The following is a 13,155-nucleotide window of genomic DNA, read 5'->3' on the forward strand; positions in this document are numbered from 1 at the left end:
GGGGGGGCGCGCCTCGGTGGCTCAGTGGGTTAAAGCCTCTGCCTTTGACTCGGGTGGTGATCCCGGGATCCTGGGATCGGGCCCCGAGTCGGGCTCTCTGCTCAGTGGGGAGCCTGCTTCCTCCTCTCTCTCTGCCTGCCTCTCTGTCTATCAAATAAATAAATAAAATCTTAAAAAAATCTTAAAAAAAAGTAATGGTAATGATGCTTGTTGGATTGCAACATTAAACTTGAGTGGAGAGGCTGGGGCTTGGTGAAGACGGGGCTGTCCATGAATATGAAACAGGATGTGACTCACAGTCTGAGTGCTCTGTGACTACTGTTGGCTCCTGTAGTGTCATCTTGTATGTAGGGATCATGGGTCATGTTCTGGGATCCACACAATCCATGATAAATAACAGTACTGTGACTCAGTCTCAGTCATCACATCCTCACAGAGATGGTAGATCTGCTCGTTTGTCAGTAAGGTGACACTGAAATATAGTGATAATAAAGTAAATCGTATTGATAACACTGACATTTTGGTGTGGTTTAGGAATAACTTTTATAATCATTGGGTTGTTTGGTGTGCATTTGTGTTTTAAGATATTCTACACAAATCTGGCATATCAGTAATCAGATTAAAGTTTGAAATGTGTAATTGATATTAGTCTCATGATATTCATTTTAAAGACATAGTAGATTTTTATTGTTGGTAAATAGTATTAGGTGAAAACCTGGTTTATGATATTTTGTTTGCTATATTAGATTAAGAAGAATTGCCGACGTGCCTAGGGAAGGTGTTGGTTTTCTTTTTTTTTTAGGTTTGTCATGCTTTTGGAGTATTTCAGAAAATTGGGTATGTTAATTGTGTAACATTTAAAAAGTGCCTGAGGGAATTTAATTCACAAGTGAGGTTAACTATTTAGAGTTTAATCTTTTAAATTTATCAGTTACTTGAGTATAATCAAAGAAGTCAGTGACTGTGAAATTTTATTTTTATGTAAAATATCAGATTCATAACAAGACTTCTAAACTGAGTTTAAAGGCTTAGAGAACACTAGGCTTTTAAATTTACAATTTCGGTATATTTAATTAATAAAAATCTAATTGTTCGTATAGTCCTTTCTATGTATGAGGGTCTATCAGACATTTAAGAGCTCAAATGACATTAGTAAGCATTCAGTAGTTATAATGAATATAAGTACTGCTTGCCTTTTTGTTCCCTTGAATCCCTGCAATGAAATGTCTACGACTGTCTATTTCTTGAGACCTGAGGGTCCTGATTAGCTGACGTCAAGGATTATTCAAAAAACAACTTTTTTTAGAGTCAATAATTTTATTACTATTATTTTTCACACCGAGGAGATTTAGTTACATAAAGTGATATTCTATGAGTTGATTACCAGTAGTAGAAGCACAAAGGTGCGGAAAGTGTAACAGGAACACAGTGAAGAAACAAACGCCCTTTATCAAGTGAAGTTCATGGGACAGAAACATATTACTGCAAACAGCCTATGTACAAATAAATATAGCTTTCTATGTACAGACATATTCACAGAGAATAAACTGACGCAAAACCTCCATACAGCTGTCATCCAGTGAAAACTGCGCGTAATAAACAAAACACACAGAAAATGACAAAAATAATCCGGAAGTGCATCATTTGGATTCTTGTTGGGGGTAAAGATAGGGGTTAAAATGCTTCTTTAAAATGGAGGCAAAGAGAGGAAGCAGGGGATGACATTGATCCCTAAAAAGATCCTTTACAAAAATGGCATTCTGAGATTTTTAATGTAACCTGTCCAAAAAAAGGTTTAGGTGCTCTAGGGCAAATGGCTACATTCGGGTCGGTGTCGAACACATTCTGTCTGTTTTTCCAATATGCGAAGAACAAAAGTATAATTTATCTTTCCTTTAGGGCTAGCAGCAACTGCATTAATCCGGGAAGGAGTTTTGCTGTTCCAATTTGCAATGGCTCTTTGAGACTCCAGATTGCTTGGAGATAGAAGCTCTTGCTTCTGGAGCTTCTTCACACTCGAGGAAGGAAATGCACCGCAATACTAACAAATAGAGGTCCAGCCATTTCTCCTGGGCTAGACTGCAGGGCACAAATACGGACTTTGCGTGCAGTGCCCAGCAGGGCTGTATGTTAACAGAGACTCCCTTTTCCGGATGGAGAGTCTCTGTCCTTCGGAGAAAGTCTTCAGACCACAAAACAGTCCCCCACAAGAACATCACTGGCTCTTGGTCTAGACCCTCTATCTTAGGGCAAAGAAATATTTAAGCATCAAACTGATGGGGTCGTTCAATTTAATGTACATGTTTATATTAATTATTTAAGCACCCAGTTGTGGTGAATATTTCTAGGCTATTAAATGCTTTCTGGTCATTCTTTTAGCTTTCCCTCAAATTACACAGAAAGTTGTGATCAAGGGAAATATTAAAGTTTTTAGTTGTGGGGACCTTTGTGTGTATAGCTAAGTAGCCTACCATACTGGTCAGAACTTGTGTATTTTAGCAGAAACGCAGTGCATTATGAAGTCTATTATTTTCTGTGTCCTCCCAAGGAAGGTTTATAATGTCGGCATAGGAAACTATCGACAAATTGAATATCTATATTTGCCATTTTTATAAGGGAACTTCTTAGGCCCATCCTACATTTACATAAAACTCAAACAAACCTTAAATTTCCCAAGTATATATTTGCCTACTTATCCATTTCACTCTCTATATGGGTGAACCTTGCTTTACATAACAAATGGATTCCGGAAAAATAATAAATCTATAATTTAGAAAGAGAAATATTTTCAATATTGTATCAGAACTTGCTATTTAAAGAAACTATGTCACAAGCTACTTTGAAGATGAAGAATGCCTTTGTGAAATGAACAGTTTCTTTCATTTTCAGAGTTTTATTGAAGTACACATCCAAAATTTATCAGTAGGTTAGGATTGTCTAGAACAGTAATTGTATGCAATAAAAAATAGAACAGATAAACTCCAATTTACAACAAACAATACAAAACAGGAATGACTCATGACTGCTTATTGACTGACTATATTCAGAAGCCCTGAATATATGTATTATTGGTATTTTATGGCTTTAATTAAGACAATTGTCTCTTATGAAGGACTATAAAGTGCAATATTAAAAAATTAAAAACCCCAAAGGCATCCATCGTCCTTCAGTTTAATCCTGATGAGAAGAATTGGAAATTCATTTAATTAAATGGCAAGGAATTATCTATCCTTACTGCATGCAGGTAATTTGATCCTTAAAACTATTTAATTCAGGGATTCAAGACTTAACTCATTCCTGTGTGTGTGTGTGTGTGTGTGTGTGTGACATGATCACTGGTATTCTCTTTCGGTGAGCTGTTTTAAGAACTGTCAGTCCCAAGGCCTTTGCTACTTATGGACCCATCATAAAGGAATATGCAGCCCAGTATGTGAGAACACAGGAGCAAATTCTCATCCCTTTGGGGAACGGTAGCCCAGTTTCCTGGGCCAGGACCCAATCTATAACCAATTCCTACCCAACCTAGCACACGGGGAAGGAAATGCACGGCAGTACTGGGAGAAAAGGAGAGGTCCAATCATTTCTGCTATTTCCTACTGAAGTGAAATACGAATTTCTTTAGGTAAGTCCAAGCAGGTAGGGCATCTGAATGATTTCCAGTGGTGTCTCCCCCATTCTGAATTCCTTGTGAGGTGGAATCATGCGAGTGTGGAATTATGACCTTAAAAGTGAAGCTCATGATCTTAACCTCTCTCCCCGGGCCTCATGATCATGCCACATCCCGTGTTCATATTTTTCTCCCCTGGCTAAATGCCTGTTAGGGCTGTTGTATCAAAGCCTACAGGTGCTCGGAAGGTATTTCTGTGACTCTACTCTTTTATGGTCGTGAATTCTGTTCATATTGTAGTAGCAATCAGGAGGGATTTTTTTTTCCCCCTAAGAAATCACCAGTGACGCAGAATTGCAGAAGCCCAACACTTTTGAATAGTCACATTAATGAGGAGGTGCAGAAAATGCTCACTGGTCTTGCCAAGTGCAAACAAACCCGGGACTGGTGCTGAGAACCTTGAAGGGGAGTGAACGCTGACTCTACTCTGGACTTGAAAACCGGAAGTGGCATTAGAAATAAGCAGACTGAGACTCAGAAAGGCCGAGAAGGGAGTGGCCCATAGGTGGAACAATGGCAAGCCAAATGCATCAGGGACGGGCTGAGAAATGCATCAGGACCGGCTGAGAAACGCACTGGCTTCAGCTCGGTGTTTTGGAGAGGAGGTACCGAAGTGATAGGGAACAGAAGATGAATGTGAATTAGCAATGAAGTGTGACTTCCTAAAAGTAAGAGCAACAGAGGGATGCAGAAAAAGGGCGCAAAGCATTGGATTTGCAGTGGTAAGTCATCCCCATCCAGAACCGACCCATATCATGATTAGTCATAAGGCTCTAAGATTCAGGCAGACCCTACAGCACTTAAAATGGCTGAGTAGAGAAGAACGATACAAATTAAGAGGATTAGGAAAAAAGGGCTCTGAAATAAAACTCTAAAGATACCTTTGATGAAAACAGATAGAGTCACAGAGCGGTGGCTCCCAGCTGTGTCAGGGCTACAAGGTAAAGGGGGCTATAGTTTTCTGCCCCCGAAAAAAGACATAGGTAGAGTCATCAACTTGTTGGGCTAGGGTTAACTTGCTGGCTGTTAATGTTAATAGCTGAGGAAACCTGGTTCTGCCAGGAACACCTAAGCCAGGACCCCTCTCTGGTGAAAGAATCATCCTTCCGCTGAGGGTGACAGGCTGGACGAACTGTCTTAACAGAATTAAACCTTTGGCAAACTCAGTGCAGATTCCATGGCACTCTTCCAGACGTAGGCCGTTCTCTCTCTCTCTATTTTTTTTTTTTTTTTTTTTAAATTCTTTAAGGTTTTCCAGTGTGTCAGTCATTCATTTAGTGAAAGTGCTCGGGCTTAATTTGGTGTTCTATGCAGTTTCCTTTGTATACTAATTGGAACAGAGGTGTCTCCCCAGCCATAATTATAGGGTCATTTTTGTCTCTATAAAAACTGGGTGACTTGTGGATTCACTTTATCATTTTTAGCGCTCTCTTGCTGTTTTTAAAGGACACTTTCACCAGGCAGATGAAAGACGACTGTAGAATTCAGATGGTTCTGAGCAAGGCTGGTCTCCTGGGGGGTGGGGGCGTCTAGGTGGGAAGATGTGTTATTTCCATACCAAACATGAGGCCACCTCTGCTCTCTACAGATGCCTGAATTCTCCTGGCAATCACATGCCATAGCCCTTTCTTTCTTCCCAGAAAGAAAGCATACTGGGTGTTTCAAAGCTCCCAGTGAAGGGTGGCGGGAACCAAACAAAAACAAAAACAAAACCCCTAAAAGCAAAACATTGCAATGTTGTAATGATAAGTAATAGAGTGGTGAGAAGTGTCCTTTATTGCTTTTCTTGTTTGTTACATAGTTCAAAGAATGCAAAGCTGTGAAATCAACAAAGATACACAAAGAGAGGCAAGAAGCTAAGCGGAAATAGTGGGGTAGGGGCACATAACCTTTCCATCCCAAGGCCTTCTAGAGAAGGGAAGATATTTTCATCTGGGACTCTATGCAGGTTCATATAATTAGTTGAAAAAGCCTGAAATTTGTAATTATTTAAAACTATGCAGGGGATATATATCAGTGTGACACTTGTTTTCTTGGGAATTGTCGTGAAAGGAAATAATTTTTTCCTTTCTTTTTCCTTATGCTTCATTCCCCTCCCTGCCCCGCCACTAATTCTCTTTTAATGGCAAAGTCCTTTACTTACTAATTAAAGACAATATTGCTGAGGGAGGTTAAGGAGTTGAGGATGTGTCTTTTTAAAAACATTAAGCCACATGCTTATGTGAGATCTGGCTTAGCCAGAATGAGCATTAGCTTCTACATCAAGCCTTCAGGAGATAGCTGATTTCCCCAGAAATCACCCTGAGGACAGTTTCCCTGTATTTCTTCTGGAAAAGACCCGTCACTTCTAATATGGGCACTTAATTACTAGAGTAACGATCTGTCCCCGTGCAAGGAAGCGTGGCATCCTTGTAATTGTGTGTATGTGCATTGGCAAGTGCAGGGAAGAAAGCATACTGAAGTTTCTGGAAATGCTTGTATTCAGATAGGTCATCAGACTCCTATCACATATTCCAACCCAGCAATTTCAGCTGAGCAGGGAGCGGAAGTCCCCTTTTCTCCAGCTGTGTCTCTGGCTGGCAGCTCTAGCTGCTGTGGTTTGCTTGGTCAGCTTTCTGTTAAGGTGGACTGGGGGTGGGGGTGGGGCGCTTCCCTTTATGGCTCATTGCCCATCTCCCTGTTTCGGGGTTTAAGAGCTGTGAGCGTTAGTGGGGAGTCTGCCAACTTTCTCCCTGCCCAGGAAGGGATGTACATTAATATTATCAAATGTCTCATCAGTGAGGCAGCTGTGTTTTGCTGAAAGGACTGCAAAGCACCTGATTCATGCCTTTCCTAGAAAATAAATTATAATGGCCCCTGTCAGGGGGCACCTGTTAGAAGCCTTACAAAGCATATTCCCTGACTATGAATCAGTGCCTGCCTCTTTATATAATCTTTTGGGCCCGCTTTAGGATACTCTGCCTCATCTGCCAAACTGACAAACAGCCCTACGCCTTGGTCTGTGCACGTGTTCTGTGGATTCCTGATATGGGCTCAGCGTAGGTCCTGGAAGACTGCACAGACACCATCTCACCACCAGCTTCAGTGCTTCAGGAACTAGTCAGGTTCAGAAGGCAGCGGGACCCAGCACGCGCATTTCCAGATGCAATTTAGAATGTTCTACTTGGGCATTCCTGGCTTGAGCCAGCTTGCTCTCCTGTGCGGGGGCTGCCTATGGATGGCCACAGGGGAGGTGTCAGCAAGCAAGACCTGCTTGGTTTGCTGGGGTTGATTGGAACCCTTGGGGCAAGGCTTGCTTGTTTTAGGTTGAGAAGCAAGAAGGTGGTTCTAGAATTTTTGATATTTATACACCCCTGCTACAAGAAAGAGAAGAATTTCTGCAGTCTAGGCTTTTCTGTTGTGTAGTAGTTGTGTAGTCTCTGCCTATAGGTCAGCACTGAGGCTACAGCTGGCCATTTCCATAACTCCACTCTTGGAGTGGGGAAGTATAAGGAGTGAGGCCATACTATGTGGCTTAGTGTGAACACACGCCCAGAACAAACCTTAAGAGATCAGAAAGAGATGTTCCCTTACATTGGTGGTGTGTGTGACTTTTCTCTTCCTTCATCACGACAAACTTGATGTGCCCTGCTTTTGAATCCTGAAGGTGACAGGTCAGAGGGTGATGATGTAGCGTGTGTACATACAGATCTGGTATAAGGATATATTTATACATGTATATATACAGGCATGCAGGGAAAGTGCTAGAGATGACCTGCTCAGGAAAGTTCTTTCTTAGAATTATGTTAGAGATTTGAAGGCTTTTCAAGATCTACTGTTGCATTCTACACACCGCTCTCTGGACTTAGTGGAGTCCAACACATGACCTTATAGACCCATCCTGAGGACAGCAGTGGCCAGGGAAGGGGACTGCCTACCAGGCAGGCAGGGGACACGGCTGTTGTACATCGTGCTCAGTGCTCCTCACAGGGGCCAGAATAGGCTCATAAATCCTGTCTCCTCAAGGGTGACTTTTAAAAGCCACAGCATTTTCTGGGACGTGGAGCTCCCGAGGCGAGTGAAATGCTCTGTGGCCGCTTGGGTGGGTCTTCACTGTGAGCTGGGAATGGCTGGGAAGGAGTGCGGGGGCCGGGAAGCGTCAGCAGGTGCTGGAACAAGACCTGGGCTCCGGTGGGCCTCCCTCATTCTTTTGGGTTTCATGCAGTTGGTCTGCGGCTGAGATAACGTCACCTATCCACACCTTCCCTCGGGTAACAGACCAGCCAATAATACCTACTCATGCAGTAACCCAGTTTGCTCCCCTTCAAGTAAAGCGCGGGGGAGGGGTGGGGGAACCACCGCAGGATCTGACAAAAAGTTCACTTATTCATTCTCTTTCCCTCTAAGGAAGCAGCACAAATTCTTGCCTCAATACAACACCCTGCCCTTGATGAAGATGTGGGCGGGCTTTTCTCCCTCAACTGACCACCGACTTTGCAAAGCGGGGGCGGGGGGGGGGGGCTCGCCTCTCCTGTGGCGGCCATCTTGCTTCCCTATTTTCCCAGAGGTCCTCCGCGCCCGGAAGCGCCTTCTGCTGGCGGGGGAGGAGCGGACCCGCGCTGCCTGTTACTGCCCTGCGCTTTGGAGGGAGCTGGGGTCTTGTGGAAGGAATACTGAGCTTCATCTGGGGCTGTTAGGTCTCCCTCTCTTGCTCTCTGTGAGTTGCGCCTCCTCTCTCCCCATGTGAGGAGGTCCGTGCCCACAGCAGAATCACAGCGTCATCAGGGATACAATAGACTGGAGACAAGAGCACATGTAGAGTTGCCAGTATGGGGCGTGGGCCGCCTAGGTTGGAAGGTGGGGGCCGAATAATGGGCCATTCTCTGTTTACTTTTTCAGCTGATTGAAAGGAAAGCATGACTTGGGGGAATGAGAAACACTAATTTTTCATCAATTGACTTCGCCTCCCCCTCCCCTCTTGTGATGTTTTTTATTTTCTATGGACACAGACCTGAGAAATCATACAAGATATTAAACAGAATGGGGGAGGGGTTATGAACGAAATGAAAATGTCACAGGAATGCTGAGCAAAATCAAGAGATCAAAACCCTGGAGTGACTGGCTTGAGGAAGAAGCATGAAGAAATCTTCAGTGGACTCTACGCTTGTGGAAGGAGAGACACAGATTTTGCATGTGCCTTAACCAAATCCTGGTCCTGGCACCACTAGGCAGAGGACTCAGAAACCTTCCTGAGTGTGCTGAGTGTGCAAATGCCTTTCCAAACATCTCTAAGCTACCTTAATCCAAGCAATATTGATCAGAATCAGTTTAGTTCTATTGGTGGAATAATGATTTCTTTAGATACTGAAGCCCTTTATGAACCACATTGGAAGATGCTTTAAAGAACTGCGTACGCCCTTATATTCCCATTAGGTGGCAAGTTTCACTGAGCCCCTCTACTTGATGGTATTTCTTATTACATATGGCAGGCTCTCTTGGCAGGCATTTGGATTATATGTGAGCCCTTAGCATCAAAATACGCCTAAATGACAATCAGAGCTAGATTTGCCCCCCACCCCCCTTTTTGGATGATAATGAGACATGCATTAGAACAATATAGGTTCAGTTTATATAGTCTCATTGTCCTAGAAGAACACTAATTTGGTTTGCAGTTATATTTTCTACTTGCATGCTAGGGCAATATATTAAAAAATTTTCAAAAACTCCTAACCCTGGTCACCTCTCCCCTGCCTCTCCCCACCCCAAAGCAATATCCACTCAGTCTGGGTTTTATGTCTGTCTGTCCCAAGTAACCCTATGGGTTTTGATCAGTGTACCCCAGCAGGGGTGGGCAGATAGTCTTCACTGATTGGCTGGTGGGAATATTTTCAAGGTCTCATCTCAGGGTCCCTACAGACCCTCTCCACCAAGCCCTCCCTCCTGCAACATATTTCTCTAAAATATCCGCCTTATCAGGTAGGATCCCAATAAGTCCAAGGTAGGCTGAAGGTCACAGCAATGATTCTGTTAGTTTACCTCTTGCACTTAAGAGGTAAAGCTCAGACTGAAGGTTGATGCCCCTCTTCAAATAGGTGCTATAAATATACTAGAGCTATCCCTGAAAAGATGCATTTGTATTTATATATATATATGATGATTTTATATATATATATATAAAATTTTTCTTTTTCTTTGTATACAGGTACGTATTACTCTATAGGTATGAAAGGAGAGGTATAATACAGGAACAGGCAGGGGTATGTTCATGTGCATCTATTTATAATTTGTATATTTTGTACGTATATAGAGAGAGAACCTCTGTCATTGTTTGCATCATTACAACAAATGTACCTCCGACCAGCGAGGAGTACCTGTCAGTGGTGAAATGGAGAGAAGCCCCAAATGGACGGTTCTTGCATGGTCTCTTGTGTGGAGCTGTTTCAGTAGGCAAAGTTGGCAGCAGCTTGTGAAATGAGTGGGCCCAGTGTGAATCCATCCATCCTCAAATCCACCAAGGAGGGACGCTCTGAAATGCCCATGGCTGTGTGTGCCAGCTGCCTCCTCTGGAGAGGTCAAGGAGCCTAGAACCCAGGGCGGGGAGGGACCATCCATGCTGTTAGTTCAAGATATGGCTTTTCCTACTAAATGGAGACAGGGCACACAAGAATTCTGTCTTCTAGGAGGACGCTGATCACCAGGAACACAAAATAGAGGCCGAACATGATGAAGCCCAGCACTTTGTTCATCCGCCATTTGCAGAGAGCAATGGAGAGGATGACGAAGAGCAGCATGATGAAGAGGAGGACGATGGCACAGAAGAGGCCATTGCTGCTGACAGCCACTGGTTGGAACCTGTGAATGATGGTGTACAGGAGCCAGGGCAGCGGGAGCCTGTGAGGGATAGACGGGGGAGCGGTCAGACATGTTGAAGAAGCCATACGGCATAGTGTCAGCTTCTTGGAATCTGTAATCTGAGGACAGTGTCTGGTTAGGTTCACTATGACTGGTGTGAGGCCAGCCCAGGAACTCACATATGGAAGTCAGGTGACCTTCAAAACCCTTTATCTATTTCCCGACTGAATTAGGGAAAAGAGAGGATTCATTCTAGGGTTGAGTAAGAGCAAAGCTGTGACCACTGCAGGTGATTTTATTTATTTATTTATTTTAAAATTAAAAAATTTTTATTTATTTAAAGTTTGATTTATTTTAGAGAGAGAGAGAGTGAGTGGGGGTTAGGGCAGAGGGAGAGGGAGAGAGAGTCTTAAGCAGACCACACACGGAGTGTGGAGCCCGCCACAGGGCTCAGTCTCAGGACTCCGAGATCACGACTTGAGTCGAAATCGAGAGTCCCACGTTTAATCCACTGTACCACGCAGGTGCCTCTATTTACTTATTTTTAGAGAAAGAGAGACAGCGAGCATAAGTGGGGGAAGGGACAGTGGGGGAGAGAGAGGGAAAGGGAATCTCAAGCTCAGAGCTCGGCGTACGCTTGACCCAAGACCCTGAGGTCATGACCTGAGCCAAAACCAAGAGTGAGACGCTTCTCTGACTGAGTCACCCTCGTTCTCCAAAAGACTAGTATGACCACCACAGCTGATTTCTGAGTGTGGTTTGAAATAATTGTGTTTCTTTCTTACCCTAAAAAGGTGAACTGGAAGATTTGTACAGGGCAGGAGAAGGAGCAGACAAATGGAGGAAAGGCAGAGAAACTGGTGGTGAAAATGGCAACATTATATTTAGGGATGGAGACAAGGAATAGCAATGACTTAATTAACAATCTACCAGGCAGTGAAAACAAATGATACATGATTTAGCTGACTGAGATTTATTTCTGAAAAGATGGGACAACCTTTTGACTAAAATTTGTCTTCCTGAAAAATTTGAGGAAGACAGTATCTTACATTTGTGATGTGGTTTTTATAAAAAAAACTTTATTACATATTTTTATACCTGCTCTGTCCCTTTGCATTTGACTTCTAAAAATCTGGTTACATCTTTTGTTTTCTATCTAGAGTGGCGATTCTGGAAGACATCAGAAAAGCCAACTGTCAGGTGCACCCTGGAAGTGAGTTAGGATTCTGAGCGAGAGGAAAATGGCCGACAACACATGACCCACACGGCCTGTGCATCTCCAGGTGCCTGAGTGAGACACAGGGCTATCCATTGAGCCTAATGATGGAACGTTGGCTGGGGAAACTTGGACACAGCCACCAAGCTGGATGAGGCTTCTGCAAGGTCTTAGCCTTTGGCTGAGGGAGATTCTGTTTTGGTCTGACCTCAGAGAAATGAAAGAAGAGGTGCTCTTTTGAAGCTCAAGTTCTTGAAAGGAAAAGCAAATAGCTTGAGAGAAATAATGAGGTAAAAGGGGTCATGAGTTTACCTATCTGAACTCCTCCGTTGGAGGGAGCAGGTGAAGGCAGAGCCCTTGAGGACCTGGCACATACAGGCCCCGTCTGGGTTCATATTTAACCTGGGCCAAGCTGAAGTGATTGATGCAACTACCTCATGGCAATCACTACAGGTGATTTGCTCACTAGAGCCCAGCTGGGAGGCGCAGACTTCCTGCACCAGGTCAGGAGGGGAGGGGTTCCACAGGCCAGCTTTGGGTACAAGGTGCAGTGCCAGCTCTCAGCGGGGGGTGGGGGTGCGGTGGGGGAGCCCTGGCATCCTGCTGTCAGTAATGGAAAGTTAGGAAAAGAGGGAGTGGGGTGTGTGTATGTGTGTGTGTGTGTGTGTGTGTGTGTTGGGGTGAAGTGCTTGCGAGGAGATGGTACAAATGTGAAAACCTCCACTAGGGACTTGTCCTGGGGACCTCTTGTTCCACACTGCCCATTCTTAGGAAGAAAAGATCAAAACCATTGTACTCTTATTAAGTGAGAAATGCACATGTGCATGTACGTATCCAGTAAAGTGAAGTTGTGCTGGATGGCACCACAAATAGGTAAAAACCCTCTGTAGGAAAAATTACATTTTTTCATGCCTTTTGATCTACCAGTTCTATTGTCAGGGAGCAAGAATGTTGGGGTGACTGGGTGGCTCAGTCAAATAAGCATCTCTTAATTTTGGCTGGGGTCATGATCTCAGGGTTGTGAGATGGAGCCCCAGGTCTAGCTCTGCTCTGTGTATGGAGCCTGCTTGGGATTCCCTCTCTCTCTCTCCCCGCCCCCCTCTGTTCCTCCCAGCCCACGCTCACTCTCTCTCTCTCTTGCTTCTAAATACATAAATAAATAAAAATAAATAATATATATTTGAAATATACATATGTATAAAACTTGCAAATGTAATTTTATTCAGAAAAATGATCATTTCAGGGTGCTTGGGTGGTTCAGATGGTTAACCATCTGCCTTCGGCTCAGGTCATGATTCTGGGGTCCTGGGATCAAGTCCTACATCAGGCTCCCTGCTCAGTGGCGAGCCGCTTCTCTCTCTGCCTCTCTTTCTCAGTCTCTCATGAGTAAATAAATAAAATCTTTTTAAAAAAGATCATTTTTGGGATGCCTGGGTGGCTC

At 43.7% G+C, this 13,155-nt stretch overlaps 1 protein-coding gene across 2 annotated transcripts in view; it reads right to left on the minus strand.

Moving 5' to 3' along the window:
- Positions 1-1,297: 1,297 nt before the first annotated feature.
- Positions 1,298-13,155, minus strand: part of SLC24A2 (solute carrier family 24 member 2) — a 248,010-nt gene continuing 236,152 nt past the window's right edge. For both annotated transcript variants that reach the window (XM_045079664.1, XM_045079663.1), the window contains one exon: positions 1,298-10,537. In XM_045079664.1, the coding sequence (XP_044935599.1) occupies positions 10,288-10,537 (250 nt within the window). In that variant the 3' untranslated portion in view covers positions 1,298-10,287. The remainder of the gene's footprint in view (positions 10,538-13,155) is intronic.

Source organism: Mustela putorius, unplaced genomic scaffold, assembly GCF_011764305.1.
Source record: "Mustela putorius furo isolate JIRA1106 unplaced genomic scaffold, ASM1176430v1.1 tig00000421_pilon_pilon_pilon, whole genome shotgun sequence".
Lineage (NCBI taxonomy): Eukaryota > Metazoa > Chordata > Mammalia > Carnivora > Mustelidae > Mustela > Mustela putorius.